This window comes from Diuraphis noxia, unplaced genomic scaffold (assembly GCF_037042655.1).
Source record: "Diuraphis noxia isolate RWA-SAM2 unplaced genomic scaffold, SU_Dnox_SAM2 contig0005, whole genome shotgun sequence".
In the NCBI taxonomy this organism is placed as follows: domain Eukaryota; kingdom Metazoa; phylum Arthropoda; class Insecta; order Hemiptera; family Aphididae; genus Diuraphis; species Diuraphis noxia.
Genome location: NW_028301715.1, coordinates 44,508,576 through 44,525,824, shown reverse-complemented (window position 1 = coordinate 44,525,824; position 17,249 = coordinate 44,508,576). Strand labels below are relative to the sequence as shown.

Here is a 17,249-nt window from a genome sequence, read left to right as displayed (position 1 = left end):
TAAGGTTGATATAACTCGTTGAGGATAAGGGTACTAAGACCTCCCCCCACCCCACAATACTATATAGTATATACTAACCTACTGTACTTACACGCGGTGAATCGTACGCAAGAGCTCCGTGCCCCCCCCCCCTTCCGTGGCTTCCACCACCCCATTGCGTTCGAATTCGATCACGCTACGCCTACGCCTATATATAATAATATATATATAGGGTACACGCACGCATAAAAGTGTTGTAAATCGTTCGGTACGATTCGGGGGCGATCGCGAATCGTGACGGCGGCGGCGTCGCGGCGCTGCCCGCGCTTTGGTGGACGCCGGCAGGAGCAGTGCCGCGCAACGCCAACACGACGACGCTCTCGTCAAGCATCGCGCGCAAGCTGCACCGCCGCGACACCGCGCACACGTTTGTTGGCCGCCCGTCGCCGCCTGAGCCGAAGCCGCCGCCGCCGCCGACAGTCGTCCCGGAACAAGCGTCCGTCGTCCGAAGCACGACACGACCGCCGCCGCCCGACGTGAACACCGCTCGCCGTCGATAATACCTGTTATGCCGGTGGCCAGTGCCGTCGGCCGCCCGCACACGCGTCCCGCCGCACCAGCGTGGCCAGAAACGTGACTGTATGGTGGGCTCGCCCGGTGGGTAATCCCGCCTGTTACGGCATGCCAATACGCCGGGGACATGTCACCCAGCGCACCACTGTCATAGAGACCATCATCAGGAAGTTCGACACGCACAGTGAGTGTCGTAACGTTGAAATAATATTAAGTTAAATATGACTGCAGCGCGTGCGTCGTCGTTTTTGGTATTATTATTGCTGTTGCGATTAGGGCTGAGATTTTGAAGCGATTTTCATTTTCGTTTTTGGGATTTTCCGTCGAATTAGGCCGAATTTTTTTTTTTTATTTTTTTTCAGGACACATTTTGGGAGGTTTTGGAACATTTCTCACACATCATTTTTAAAGTAAACGTAAATTAATATTGTAGTTGTACAAAATGTATGATAAAAACCAGCACATCGGTAGACGTATACATATAATTTTGGATCAGATAATGTGAAACGTGTAATATATAAAGTAGATAAACAGTAACTACTTACTCACTAGTCACTGACCACCTTTTCGTGTCTTTAAATTATATCTTCAAAGAGAAAATAACAATATTATAATATGTCTTCTATTTTAGTGTCTTGGAAAAGAAAATTCTCCTCTGTACACACGTTTCCGTTATTATATCATTTTCAAACGCATTTTTGCAGTTCATATATTTAGCTTTTCGGGGCATTATTCTTGCACTTTTTAGGGCATTAAAATCTTAGCCCTAATTATAATACTTTTACCTTTTTTTGTATGTATATAATATCTCGCAATACCATAGTGGGATATCTGTAATTATATTATTGTGTGGGTGCGCGATTTCAACGAAAAGCTGGGAGTGTGCTGTAAATAAGCCCCTATTTTTTTAGGTTGTTTACGTTATTTCACGTAATAACCTGAAAGACTTTGGTCTTGGTCTCTACCCCCCTACACCACCAATTTATTTATCACATGGCCTCATACCTACTTGACATATTATTATAATAATAATAATAATATTAATATGTAATATGTGTTTTAAGAAGTAATTTAATTGACCGTGAACTACATAATATAACTTACGAGGGCGCTGATTTTAAAACTGGCCACACCCAAAATCCCCCTCCCCCAATTTTGAGCAGATGATAATACTATTATTATTATGTATTCGTGACTCCATCGCTTTATACACGTTCGACGAACAATTATTATGATAATAATATTATCATATTTTAAAATATTATTATGATCGACACTGTTTGTCGTGTACATCAGCGGTCGTTGATCTCCATATTTTATTATTCCGAAATAATAATGTATAATTATTATATTGTATATTTTTTCTAATATTAAAACGATTGTTTTAAAAACTCGTTATGTGTGTGTGCGTGTTTGTTTTTTACATACATACTTAAAGCGGTTTCAAGTAGTTTTGGCGGTGTACCGCAGTGGCGTACAGGTGTATACCCCGAAAATCTGCACCGGTGACCATATTTTGTGACGACATCGTATGATTCCGATGATACTATATACATGTATATCGGGCGATTGATGTCCACGACTTTGGTTGTAGTATACGCGCACGATGTACCTAGGTTCTCGATCACGTGCAGGTTTCGTTTTGAAATCAAAAAAAAAAAAAAATCGTCTCTTTGTCGAAAACTCGGTCAGTCTGTTGCATCAAACGTCACCAGCGGATTCCACGCGTTTTCGAAGCACAACACCCCGAGAGTACATAATATTTACGGTTACTTAAATATATTATTATTATTATGATTATACTTATACGCCACTGCAGCCGATCGTCGCCAAATCGCGTTCCAAGAACGAATAATATATATATATGAGTTAGTTGCCTAATCGTTTCAACCTTTTAACAACCGTTTTACAATGTTATATGCCTATAGGTATTTTACACGTATAATGGGCATTATCGTGGTAGTAGTAACACTATTTTCTCTCTTCCTCCTCCCCTCCCCTTTCCAGTATGTTCTCGTCGAAGTCCTGTGCCGACGGTTAGAATGTTTTTTTTTTATTATTATTATTATTCTTCTCCAACGAAGAAACGTTTTTGGCCTGTAGTCTTTTCCAAAACTTTCAAGCCCGGTAGAACAACCGACACCGTTGACTAGTCGAGTTTTAAAGTTTTCTCGCAGAGCCTTAGGGGCTGTATGATAAATTACATCTGAACGTTGTATACATATAATTGACGAGTATATCTGTGTATAGTTAGTTTTTACATTTTTAACATTCAAGTTTTTTTTAATCAAGCTATAGCGCTCCAAAACTAAACCGTTTAACTGTATATCATGCAGGGTGCTGGAAAACACGTATCGTAAAGGTATATTATTTTATATTTCTGTAACTGAGTGCGAAATAACTTTTATAAATAATAAAGATAAAGAGTATACAAACGATCTATTAAAATGTCAGTACTAATAATAATTAATTTATAAAAAGTTGTAGGCATACATTTATAAAGACTTGTAACGTAAAAAGTAAAACAATATTGACCTAGTCTTCAAAAACATACGTATTTTTAAATGTAATGTTTATTTTAACTTTTTATTTTTAAAATGTTTTTACATTACAGATGTTATGTATTTTTTTTTTTTTTTTTTTTGGACGGCTTGCAACTATATTGGATGCAGTTAACATTTTAATTATAAGAATTAATCTAAAATCTTTTAGAGTCGATAAAATATATTCCGCTGAAAATTTAGATAAAACATCATAGAAATGAAGAAAATTAAATGCTGTATACATCGTACGATTTATTAAGCCAATATAAATAAAGTAGGAATATAAATTTTAAATAAATGTTTGAGTATTAAATGGTCACTAGCTATACTAGTTAGTTATTACATGGAATAAAAGTACCACAAGACAAGTTATTTTGTGTAGTGGATTTGTAAAATCAAATAATATTTTTTTTTATTTAGAGTAAAGGCTTCGACAGCAGAATTAATTAGCCTGTATCAAATAATAAATTCACTATTCAGTGTCATATTTTTTTTTAAAGATTGTCTTTACTTTATATATTTTAACAATTACAATAAAAAAAGAATCATTATTTTGGATGAAAAAATGAAAAAATATCTTATATTCATTGTTCTTAATTATCATAAAATAAATGTTTTCTTTTTCAGTTCTTTAAAAATATAATATTGAATTCATTTTAAATTAAAGTTAAAGCTAAAATTATATAAATTAATAATTTGTAAATACGAGTAATATTGAATTAAAATATTACACATGTATAGTTATTATCAGTAGTTATTGCAGAGTAATAACGATTTAAGCTTTAATATTATTTAAAACATTCTGGTAAATTCTAGGTTTGACCAGCTGTTGTCGGATTGTTGTCGATAAAACTTAAGATATACAAAATAGTTTAGTCAAATCTGAAAATTTCAGAATTTTAGCGTTAATGGTTGTGTGTCCTAAGAATTACTTATCTCTTTTAATTTTTTTAGTTCAGACTTTTACTAACCAACAGTATTCGTAAAAGTCTGTTTACCAATTGTGTGATTTTTTTTCCTTTGCGTTATACTCGTATATTATTAAAATATTATATGTTAACTTAAAAACAAACATATATTTTTGTACACGATTCAAAAATGCATTGTACAATTTGATATATCAGTATTTTAAGCCAACACAAATAAAAATAATTTTTGTAATAATAAACATATATATTTTTGTATCAAATAATATAGTCATATTAGGGACTTGCAGTGGTTAATATACTTTTTTTTTTTACAATTTAAAATACACAATATTTACAACATAGCAAAATAAGTATATATGATATTATAATAGTAGCATGAATATTTTGGATTATGAAATCACCCATTTGTAACACTTGGCTGGGAATTAACGCTATCTAGAGTCTAGAACTTGGATGTTTTTTTATATTTATTTTTTGTATTTTTATAATTTAATTATTTATAACAAGTCAAGGCACCAGTTCCTTTTAAGACGACGCCCGGGGTTTCCCGGTATGGTTTGAGTGTAGAGACTTTTTATCAATGGATTTTGGTGTGTTTTTAGGCGATTATGAAAGCGTTTGTAGAAATATACAGCTTCTTCTGTCATAGTTTTCACTGTGAGGTCTTTATGTAGGGTATAATTGGACACAAAAGGTGGAGCATTTGTAATTTTTTTAGGAGAAATATTCTGGAACTGTTGTACTAATATACTTGAATAATAATTGTTACAATTTTTTACTCAACTTATAATATTTTAACTAAGTAGAGCAAGAGAAAAACTATCACATAATTGGTAAAATATTCGAGCTTTTATCTACACTAATTGTTTATTTTGGGTTTACCAAATCTCGTTTGTAATAGTTTAAACTACAAAAATTCGAATTTTGAATATTTACCGACGGCAGTCGGTAATTCCTAAATTTCACCTGTTTTATTATTTTTACTAACTTATCGTAACATTAAATACAATAATAATAATATGAACAAGCATTTTTGATTGTTTTGTTTTTTTGGTATATTTGTCAAGACAACAAAACTTCGAGTACATATTTGTTATTATTTTCTAACTTGTAGTCTACATTATTGAGTTAATTATTTTGAAAATATTTTAGTCTGTAGGAAATGTTTAATGTTACAATGGACTCTATTTAAAACTAAGGAATACCATTTTAGGTAAGGAATAAATAAGAAATTCACATGAATACGTATAAATAAAATTTTGAACTAAATTAAAACGCTCAGTATTTTACTAATAATAGCGTTTTTATAACCTTATTTACGAGTAAATAGAAAAGCTTAGTCAAATAATAATGCTAAAAATTAATAAATAAACTATGACCAAAAGTCTGTTATTTAGCTATATGGGTTCATAAAATATGTAAAAAATGCATTTTGTTATGACATAAATACGATAAAAATATCTCATATTTTATTTTAACTCACGTGTTTTTTATTGCAATGTTGTAAAATATAACTTACGTGTCCCCGATACCATTTATCCAAATTATGCCCGTAATATTTTAATTAGGTAAGTGGTTTTTAGAAAATGTGTAATTTATTAATCGTATAGTATAATATAAATAAATTAAAAAAATCACCTTTGTGTTAATATAATATAACGAATGTTATAATATACCACTGTTTAACAGTTTGTTTATTTTTACATATAATTATTAAGTCAAGTATAAAATAAACAGTTTGATCCAACCTTGTTTGATATAAATTATATACTTAATTCACATTATAATTTGTTTATTTCTTGAGCAGCATTTCAACATTATTTTAAAACAAATAGCAAATAGTATTTTCTTGTTTAATATCATACCTACGTTCATAATGATACGTTATAACAAAAAAAAAATTTAAATCAATAATTTAAAACGTGGACGAATAAAAGCGCCAGTATAATAATAATGTCATAATGAATAGGTAACTATAATTAATGTGTTTTGCACTGCAGTGAACTAGTTAAGTATAATTTTGAATAAATTAATTTTTGAAGTACAGTTTCCCTTTTCAATTAGCTTGTCCTTCACCTTAAGTATATTTTGATTTATCTCAGGACGAGTTAGTATTGTTAGTAATATACCTTTGAATAGTAAAAGTACTCATATTTTCATTGAATAAATATTTATAGTTCTTATGTAGAGGTGCATCCGACCGAAAAATATAACAAAAAATTAAATAAATGTTTATTTGAAACTAAATCTCTTTTTTAATAACAGTGTAAATAAATTTAGTGTAATTCATTTAAATATTAAGATAAACCATTTAAAATATTGAACACATTAAATAAATCTACACATGAGGTATATATGTTATACATATACAGGTCATTTATAAATCAAAATTGTTTACGTTTAAAAATTAATTAACATTTAGATTAATTCGTTTGGAATGCATTAATTGATTTGTTATTTTTTATGTACAGTCTAGTTGAATAATTTTTTTGTAACTAAAAAAATTAAAAATCATTTTAAAACAAAAAAATTAATTTTACTTACCATACATCATCTTTCTTGTATTGAACATTTATCTTATTGAATTCAAAATTATAATTTATCTTTATTGGATCAAATTGAAATAGTATAGTTAATATATTGTGAACTTGTTATCTCATTCATATAATCATTTAAAAATCTTTTCAGGCAATTTTTTTTTTATTTATCATATTTGACATCAAAATCATAGGCCATTTGTCATAATTTCAAACAATTGTTTTTATACTTTTTTACATAATATATTGTAGTACAAAATATTAAATTGTGTACCTGCAGAAATTAAGTAAAACAATGATTAGATTACCCAACATTATTAAAACGTATACCTATTTGTAAGAAAGAAACTATAATGATTACAACTTCTATGTTTATAGTAATTGAGATATGCTGCTTACCTTTTTATATATATCTTTATTAAATTTAATTATAATATGGAATTCCGAATTTCTGAGCTTTGAGCTTTATGTATATTTAATTAGATACGTAAAATTTGCAAATATTATTCAAAGATTTATATTAAATAATAATATTATATAATGTTATATAAACGTATTTTGAGTTTTATTTTATCCTACTTTGATATATAATACAATAATTGGATATAATATAATTCTTTATGTTGCGGTAAAATTAAGAAGTTAAAAAAGTCTTTACAATATATTTCGTCATTTATCATTCTTTTTTGTAGAATTAAGTGATTTATAAACTCGTATTTTGCGTGAACAAAAAATATTACTTTTAAAATGTCGAAAATATTCAAATATAACCATCATGTTATAAGATATTATATTATGTATATGTTTTAATGATACTATTATTTTATTGTACATTTGTAATAATATTTATCTCTTTCCGTTTTTTTTCTGTTTTTTCTTGATAATTAGTTTTTTGTTTTTGTTTCTGTACACTTAGATTTATTTTAATCATTAAAATAAAAGAATAAAATATATGTATCTTCAGAAATGTATTTTGAATAAATGCAAATGAGCAATTCAATTTAAATAAAATATTCGAAAAATTCTGACATTTTAGTGTTCTGAAAATTTTAAATTTTTTTTATTAGAATACATTTAATAGAGTACAGAGATAGAGAAGGTCTTTGTTATTAATGTAATAAATATATCAATACCGGGTATGATATTTTGTCAAACATATATTAATATTTTTTCAGTATATCACTAAATCATCAAAAGTCTATGCCACTCAGGGTAAATTTGTGTTAATAAAAAAAGGTATATTTATTTCTTTTTTCAGTTTCAAAATATAAGATGATCCTATATTAATTTTTCTCTTAAGAAATATATTGATAAAATTAAAAATAATAACATTTTCATGCTACATTTAGGATTTTGTAAAATTGATTCTAAATTCACGAAATACTGCAATAAAAAGTTTTCATTTAACTAAATTAAATTGTATTTTAATAAACGATATATTTTTTTACTATATTTTGATTTCTGACTCCACGAATTTAAATATTTATTAAGCAGAATTAGAATATTAATGCCCAAAATATTTGTAGGATTAGGATTTTTACATTTAGGATTTCGTAAAATTGATTCTAAATTCACGAAATATTACAATAAAAACGTTTTTCTGAGTCCACGAGCTTAAACATTTATTAAGCAGATTTAGAATATTAATTTCCAAAATATTTTTCCATTTACATATGAATGTATTAAAATATGTTTAGAATATTATAAAAAAAAATATTATTTAAGAATTTGTGAGCCTGTGATATTTGTATTAATTATGTAATAACATTTATATGGGTAAATCATCTCTAATCAAATTTTAAGATACTAACATACATTTCGTATTTTTTTTTCATAAATTTATATATGGAAGAAAGTATAGTTTTGTTTTGTTTTGTCTGTAAAAATACTGTCATATGTGACTCTTATGTTCTGTATTCTTTGAAGAAGTTCACAAAAAAAAGTTTTTTCATCTGCATTTTCCACATGTTACACATCAAAAATAAGTTGCGACAAAAATGGTCATATAATATTGTAAAATGGGCTTATAATTACTATAAATATGCATATCATAATAACACCATGCACTAAAAATAAAGAGAATATTTGGTTGTTGGTTTTTAAATTTAGATTAATTAGTGAGTTTTATTTAATAGCAAAATAAAATATATAACTCATATAGTAACAGTCTATGATTTAGTTTAACACACTAATTCATTATACAAGTCTATTTTTCACCAGAATTGTTAAATTTTAAAACACAGGTAGGTACAGAAAAGCCAATGTTATTTTTATAGAAAAATTAATTTAGACTATTATTTTACAATTTATACAATATTAAATCTAACTCGTCGAGATTTATGTATTATAGCTTATGTGTGCTAGTGTTGAGTTTTTGCAATGTTAACATTCTTAGTACCAATTAGTGATTAAGACGTTTCAATCTATACCTATCAATGTAAATCTAACCGATATTATTTTTGGCAGGTACTCGTTAAGTATGCTCCCTACAATTTTCTTTTATGCCTACCTATTAAATAGTCTACAAACATATTTAATATCGACAACATTAATAACCATCAGATAAAATAATGCACTGGTAAATAAAGATAGATAAAAAATGGATAAAACTGATTAATATAATAATTAAGGCGCCATTTACTTTCTGCAGCTTATTACAGCTAGATTATCTACTGAAGATTCAGAATTAAATGTTGATCTTCAGAACTATTTTGGATGTTTGATGTTCCTAGCATCTCTGGGTTTCAATTGTGTAAACATGTGAAGAATTAATGCTTATTCGCATGATATTAAATGAAATTAAAACCGATACAAGGTCACAACTATTCACTTAGATAAGCGTATGGCATATGCAATAAGCCAATAACTTATCAAGTCTTGGTTGTCAACGTGATACTGTAAAATAAACTATACTGGAAACTTCATTGATCCATTATCGGAAGCCCATACTGAAAATATAAAGTCATTATGAAAGTTGACAAATCAAGATATAGAATTAAGGAAAAATTCAAAAGGAAATCTTTCTCATTTCTTAAAGGAATGGTGGTGCCGGTTGTGGTCAATAAATTAAACCGATGTGTTAGAGCCGTTTTTGTGTGACAAATATTTTTTAGATAAATTATAATTTCTGACGAAATAATATTTAAATATTAACTGAAAATCATTTGGAAGGTAAGACAAGAGAATATTATTAGAGCATTAAAATGTGTAGTAGCATGTAGATACTTATCAGTTATTACTTAAAGAATTTAAATTACTATGCAAGTAGCATTTTATGTATAGGTAGCATACTTAATGGGTCTCTAATTGTCATTTAATATAGTTTTATTATTATAAAAACCCTAATTCAAATCGATTGCTAGTTGATTTTTTTATTATATATTCGTGTGATTTGTTAACATATGATGTACTTACTAATTATTTACAAATACATCAGTATTATACTAATATAATATGATAATATAAAAATCTATAGTATGTAAATTGTTCTAATTAATTAGAACTCATAGGAAGACTAACTTTTTTTAGCAGTGTCCAAACTCAGACAAAAGTACACATTAATTTGTCTATTGGAGTTGTAAGTTTTTTCGTGCGGATTTTATATTAACTAGAACCACTCTTCCCGAAATCACCAAGCGTGAATGTAAATTTATGTAAAATTTACAATATATTATAGGTATGTTTAAATTAGACTGTTAGTACTACCGAGCTGTGTTATTGATGTAATTTAATTAACCAGCTATTATTTGATATCCTTTATTTTTGATTTCGTACTTGAGTAGTCCAAAATTTAATTTAGACTGTACAAGAAATTTATTAATATTCTTATTTACCATCATAACATTGATATTATACTAAACTAACAATAATACACAAATCGTGTACAAGAAACTGTGATTTTTAACATCTAGATTTTTTGTTTCAAATTAGGCATGGTTTCCGTGAAACGTTCAGGCCAACACGGTGTATGTTATCATTATTAAAAACTACAATGCCTTTGGATTTCCGTAAAGATTTTAAGCGCAAAAGTGAGAAGTGTTATCATTAATCTATATTTTATGTCGTTTTTTTTAACATATCTACTACCATTTTTGAATTTTTCAAAATTAATCTTTTTGCTTAATTTATTATTGACATTTTGTAGTATTAAAATATTTTAGCACGTATTCAGTCGTATTCGTTTCAAAATTAACAAATTAAATAAATAAAAAGGCTTACAAAAATATTTTTTACCTATTAGTAGAGACAGATACCAGTGGCATCAAAAACCACGATTAAAAGTTTAATCCTTTCCAGAAATTATTTGACAGTTTATTTTTTTTTTTTACAATATTGATATTGAAATTAAACACTCACATTATTTATTCATCATAAATTAAAATAGGTAACATAATTTATTATTATAATCATATTATACTATTGTATTTTCACCATGCACCGTATATAGGTACTACGCTTACAGCAGCAATTGCATTTTGTATATTTTACAGGTATTTACTATTAATTATTGAATACTGTCTTATTATTCATAAAACTTTCATTCTAAATAATATGCTGTAATTGCATGCATTATTATATGCTTGGATACTCAAATCAACACTAATTAAGTTTATGTGATTCTATACGGAATTCAAATATATAAACTTAAATACAATGTACCTATAGTATAGTAAGTAATTACATCACAGTTTATAGTAAATTACATTCAGTATAATATGTACTAAAATTGAGTTTGTGAGGTATAAGAATAACTAGAAGGTTTGATGATCAGTAAGTATCGGTGTGTATTCATATTCTTGTACAAAAACAATAATAACCCTTTAAAATGATTTTGAAAAATGAAAATGTATGGAACAAAAAAAATGTGATCAAAATAAATTTTTATTAAAAACTACGAGTAGTTTTGTGTAAATATGTCTGGTTTTTGTTTATTTTTGACCCCTAAGGACTAAAATAACAACTAGATTCACTTTTATAGTAGAATATATTATCTATCAATTTTACTGCCTCAAAAAAAAAAAAAAATTAATACAGACACAAAAAAAATATCACACAGCTTAATATGAAATCAACACATTCATTGCTCCGCTCAGAATCTAAAAAGAATGACGGTTACGTATGTTATTACTATTGAAGTATTTGCGAGTAAATACGATTACGTTTAATCAAAACAACAATATTATATAATAAGTTACCTAAACGTGGTGAAGTGAAAAATTGCTTTAATTATGTATACAAATTGTTAAGGAATATTTTCGAGTGTCATTCAATGTACCTACCTATACAATTATAATGATCGAGTATTGAGTTTCATAAAAATATAATGTCCTATTCAAACCTTCGTTGTTACTATATCGTTCCCATCCCATCGAGCGTGTATTAAGTGCCATCAAAAACTTTAGTATCATATTATTATTATACAAAAAGGTTAAAGAGCTTAATTGAAAAGAGGTAGACAAGTAAACATTGTGATTTCGGGCGGCACGGGAAAAGCGCCAAAAGTGACACGTAAAGAAGTGATTACATTTTCGTTGGCTGCGTGGTACAAACGTAAGCGGCTGTATAATTTTAAGTACAATATAATTATATTTCATAAACATTAAAAAATAAATGCGCGAAAAACGAAAAAAAAATAATAACAGTTGCAAAATTGAACGGGAAATGTCAAGACTCGGTAAACGGTGGTGTTTGAAGACAATGGCGGGTAGATGGCGAGGGGGCGAGATGAAACAAATCACTTTACCACAGCGTGTTGGATAAATTAATGTTATACGAAAATATAATTAAAAAAAAAAAAAGGTTTGGGTACGAGAGTGTTGTCATATTTTGAATAATAAACGAACGTCCTTTTGAAAAGACCGAAAAGTAATATATATTACTTAGTTACGAGAACGCTCGCCGTTGATAGGAATTTTCCATACGTTTGAGTAAACTGTAAGCCAAAATATTTTCATTCGGTTTGTCTCACTTCCGGACTGTAAGCTCGTTTCGATATAACTATTATTATTATGAAAAATGGTTTTAAATATATATCAGTATACATATTATGTATATACGCTATATTACACAATAATAATAATATTATTGTATTATGTAATATTTCCGTTTGTGACTTAGTTAAATGTTTTCACATAAAATACTCGAGTATTATCCGAAGTCTTACACACTGTTGGGGTTTTATTCGTTTTGGTTCGTACCCAGATTTGTTTTTTTTTCTGTGGACGTAGGAGAGGGAAAATTTGACGCGTGCGCCTCATTTGGATTTCACTCGTTATTTGTTTGCGCATCACGAATAATCATTATAATGTATTTATTTCACGCGGGTTGAAATTTCGTATAGTTTTTATTATTTTTGTTTTAAATGACCGAAATCGTTTGAATATTTCTGCAGTTTTGGAATAAACACGAATTACACACAATGAACTTTCAACACTGCTCTACATAAAGTAATAGTTTTTGAAAGTCTTATCGTCGTTTCTTATTTTAACGTTTCCGAAACCAAAACTTCGATTTTCCAAATAAACACGCGTGGCGACAATGCAAATAATATTCAACAATAAAGACAGATATTTAATCACTACCTATTATAATAAATTATAGTTATTTCATTCAGATGGGTTTTTGATCGAACATCATATTATTAATTATGAATAATAAAAATAGAATAAATTACATGTACAAAACATTTTTAATTGAATGCGCACATAAATATAAAGCATACCGTTTGATGTTTAGGTATATATATAAATATAGGTTCTACAAAATATCTAAAATATGTGTGGTTTTTCAGAAGGCATCTTTTAAAACAAAATTTATTTAAAAAATGTCACTAAACATTTTATTAATTTCTATGAATAATAATATACGTAGAATATAATTATGGTGTATACTACAATCCAATACCCATAAAATAAAATAAACTTACACCTATCTGAAATAGGTACTTTTACATATACATATAACATGATTGTGTAATTTATTAAAACAAATACATTTTAAGTTATTTTGAGTTAAATATATTTTACTGATATAATAAATTACACATCTCTATTCATTTTATGCATTGTGCTTAATAAATATTGTAAATTGTAATGAATTAAATGGATTGTTATTTTTAAATAAACAGAGTTAGTCTTCCATCTCCAAGTCATGTCAAACAACAGTTTTCGGGGAGGAAACACATGATCAATTAAAATAAACTTTGGTTATTGAGGTACTTAATCAAGTCTATCTATATAGTACAAGATAATAATTGGTATATCGTATATTATTTTTTTTTATTTATTATGGTAGATTGGTAGGTATATATCTTTTATTAGATACGAATTGAGCTTATAAGTTTTTATTAATGTATTAGTTTGTGAATTAATTTTATAATTCATTACAGTAATTTGTCAACACAGTAAAATTAAATTTTTAGGTAATCTCCAGTTTAAACATTTTGTACAACTTTTATTTTTTTTTTACATACTCGTATATTATTAGCTGTAATTTTAATGTAACAATATTTTTGAACTCCTGAGCCCCCGCGGCCCCACACGAGTTCTCTTCGTGGAGCGCAGTATTCATATGTATGTATGAAACAAAAATAAATACAATTTGTAAATATTAACATCACTGCATTTTTGTAATATATTAGGTAACGTAGAATAATGTCAATTTTAAAGGTTTAAATTTACATATTAAAAACAGTTTTTCTTTGTATAGTATTTTTATGATAATTCAATGTAGGTACCCATGAACAATCGCCGAGGACAATACCAATATATTATGCATACTATGTATCTTTAGTCACTTATTTCTAGTTCAGTTGTGTAACTAGGATTTATTTATAAAAGAGATGTTACCAATATATATATATATATATATATAATAGTTACTTTATATAAATTAAAATATAGTTCAAAGATAATTGTCCAGTCAAGATAATAATATATGTTATGTGCTTTTGTTTAAGGTAAAAGTAACAAAAAATAATTTATATATAACACGCGCCAAAGCGTCATATACCCCAAACACCTCCTCGTATACGCCACTGTTGAAGTTTTATGAACGAACCTAGTTGTCACGGCAATCGATTGAATATGACGCATAGAAAAATATATTACACTTTATAGATTTTAAATTCTTACTTTACATTATATGTATTAATATAAAAGCTTTTGTGTGGACAAACGAGAAATATAAGTAATGCGAACATACAGACTATAGCTGACTTATAGAAACTTGATGTCCTATAGACTGCAATCGTCTTATGCATAGGCTCCTACACAATAATGCAGGCGTGGCATTTTATATATTTTACTGCAGTATATTCTATAGGTAAATAAATTTAAATCGTTGAAAGATGAATCTGAGCAGTGAATTCTGTTTAGTTCCATCGTTGAGAAAATATACTACAAAATATCAAGAGTTTAAAATTAATTAATTGTAGCTTATAATATCCAGTATAGGTATGTATTAATGGGTATACTCAAAATTCGTAGGTAGGTACGTCGAGACACCGTGACACGGAAAACACAAACGCGTTTAAAACATAAAGGGACAATAATAATGCGGTCGGAACAATATATTAAAATATTAACATAGACAGCCGGGTTAAGGTGTATAATTATTATTATTTTGTGCCGAGTATATTTTCTCACATATTATAATATTATATAATTTAATGGGTAACATTCGTCGAGAGACTTACGCAGTAACACGCGTTTATATGCATAATAATAATATAATACACGTAAATATTATAGAGCTCACACAAAATACGTATATACATTATACATACATATATACATATATATATATGTATTATGAGTTATGCGACAAACAACAATAATTATAATAAGTAATAACGTACCTGAATTCGATATTAGGTTTTCTCCAATCATAAAGTGCCGTGTGTAATTAAAATAGGTATCTATATAATATAACACCGGGTAATGTTATACACCGTAATTTACGTCCTTCATTAGTAATTAATAAGTAATATAGGTGATTAATTTCATGTTTTTTTTTTTTTTTTTTTTTTTTTTTTTTGAGGTAAGGAATGGCTATTCTTTCCGGAAATTAAGCCCCGAATTCGAGCTGTATCGCCGTATCATCAACGATAAGACACGACTTTCTTGTATTTATAATAATATACTCCGCGGCGTCGTATCGATCTCAAATGTATACGAACAGGGACGTGCACGTATAGTATTCGGGGGCGTGTGCTGTGTAACGGCCTGGATGTGCACGAAGTTGGGCCCTCCACCGTGCCAATAATAGTTTTCAAAATATAGCAATGAATAACCACAAATCGAGTTAGGCCATGATAACAAATTTATTTTTGAATTTTGCATATTGTTGTTTAAAGACGACGGGCGGCAAGCAATTTCTTCAAAAACAAAACATCGGTTCGTAAACTCCGAAAATAAATTTGCATTCATTTGCGATTGGCTGGTGTCTAACCATTCTTTCAGCAATTTTAGATTAGCAGTATTCTTTGTCATGAACAATTATTATTTTGTTTTCTATTTAATTGAGTCAAACGCTAATGTCTCCTCGGATGATGATGATGATGTCTATATTTGTGACAACACCGCGACTCGCACTTACAACTTAGTGTGGCTGCAGGCTGCTGAACCGTCGTCTACTGAGTCTTTGCGCAGTCGTCGTCGGATAATTATCCATTTTCGGAGGACCGTCGGCACCGCATTATGCGCCATGTACACATTACATTTTATCTTGATAATTCACTATTGTTGTGTATGCGTCACGTTAGAACGTCATCGATCCAGCTACAGTGCATACGTACAGGGTGTACTGTGTATTTTCGTTTTTTTGTGTGAGGTTTTTTTAAAAAATGGAATCAGGGCACACACACAAACGCGGGTTACCACGCGACAAAAATAAATAAATAAAAAACAAGCGTCACGATTTTGGAGTTAGGTGGTGGTAATGGCAGAGACGGCACGCGTCACGTTAATTTTATATAGGTGCTAATGCATAATATGTACACAATAGAATCAAGCAAAAATTTTTATTATTATTATTAAAAATAGTGAATTTGCAATCTATACATTGGTATAATAAGTGAGTGTGATGACAAAATAACAAAATAACATTAAATACAGAAAAAGAAGGCTCCCAACAGTGCCACCTGACAAGAAATTAAGCGAAAATTAAAACATAAAAACATATTTTTTGCCATTTTAAATTTGATTGTTCCTTAACTGCGGATGACGAAGCGTTCTACGAAAATCATCAAATTTTTCCGGGACGCCGGACAAAAATTATAAACCTATTATATACTCGTTAATTAAATAATAACAACCCATCCACAACAGAACAACCGAATTTAAAGTATGATGTATCTAAACTTAATAAAAAAAAATAACGAAACTCGACCAGCTTTTTCGCGTCCCGTCATCATGCACCCTTATATGTGTAAATGATGGCTGATCGCTGATAATACCTACGTGATTAACACTCACATATGATGATGACGAATGACGATCATCATGAATTTTATCAGGTGCCACAGAAAATCATATTATTATTTATCAAGGTGGTTTCATAATTTTTTTTTACGACAAACTCGTTCACCATCTTACAGGGAAACTTTCCACTAACACTGTTAAATGTAGATTGTACCTATACACTGCACAATATTATGCGTAAAGGAAATGATTTAAAAGATTCTGGTT

At 28.7% G+C, this 17,249-nt stretch overlaps 1 protein-coding gene across 6 annotated transcripts in view; it reads left to right on the top strand.

Annotated features, from left to right (window-relative positions):
* The first annotated feature begins 331 nt into the window (after positions 1–331).
* The window catches only part of sei (potassium voltage-gated channel seizure), a 136,106-nt gene continuing 119,188 nt past the window's right edge, over positions 332–17,249 (top strand). For 5 of the 6 annotated variants that reach the window (XM_089228280.1, XM_089228283.1, XM_089228282.1 and 2 more), the window contains exon 1: positions 332–736. In XM_089228280.1, coding sequence (XP_089084406.1) covers positions 661–736 — 76 coding nt within the window. In that variant the 5' untranslated portion in view covers positions 332–660. Of the gene's footprint in view, positions 737–10,491; positions 10,590–17,249 lie in introns of all 6 variants that reach the window. The other variant, XM_089228281.1, reaches the window with a different exon arrangement.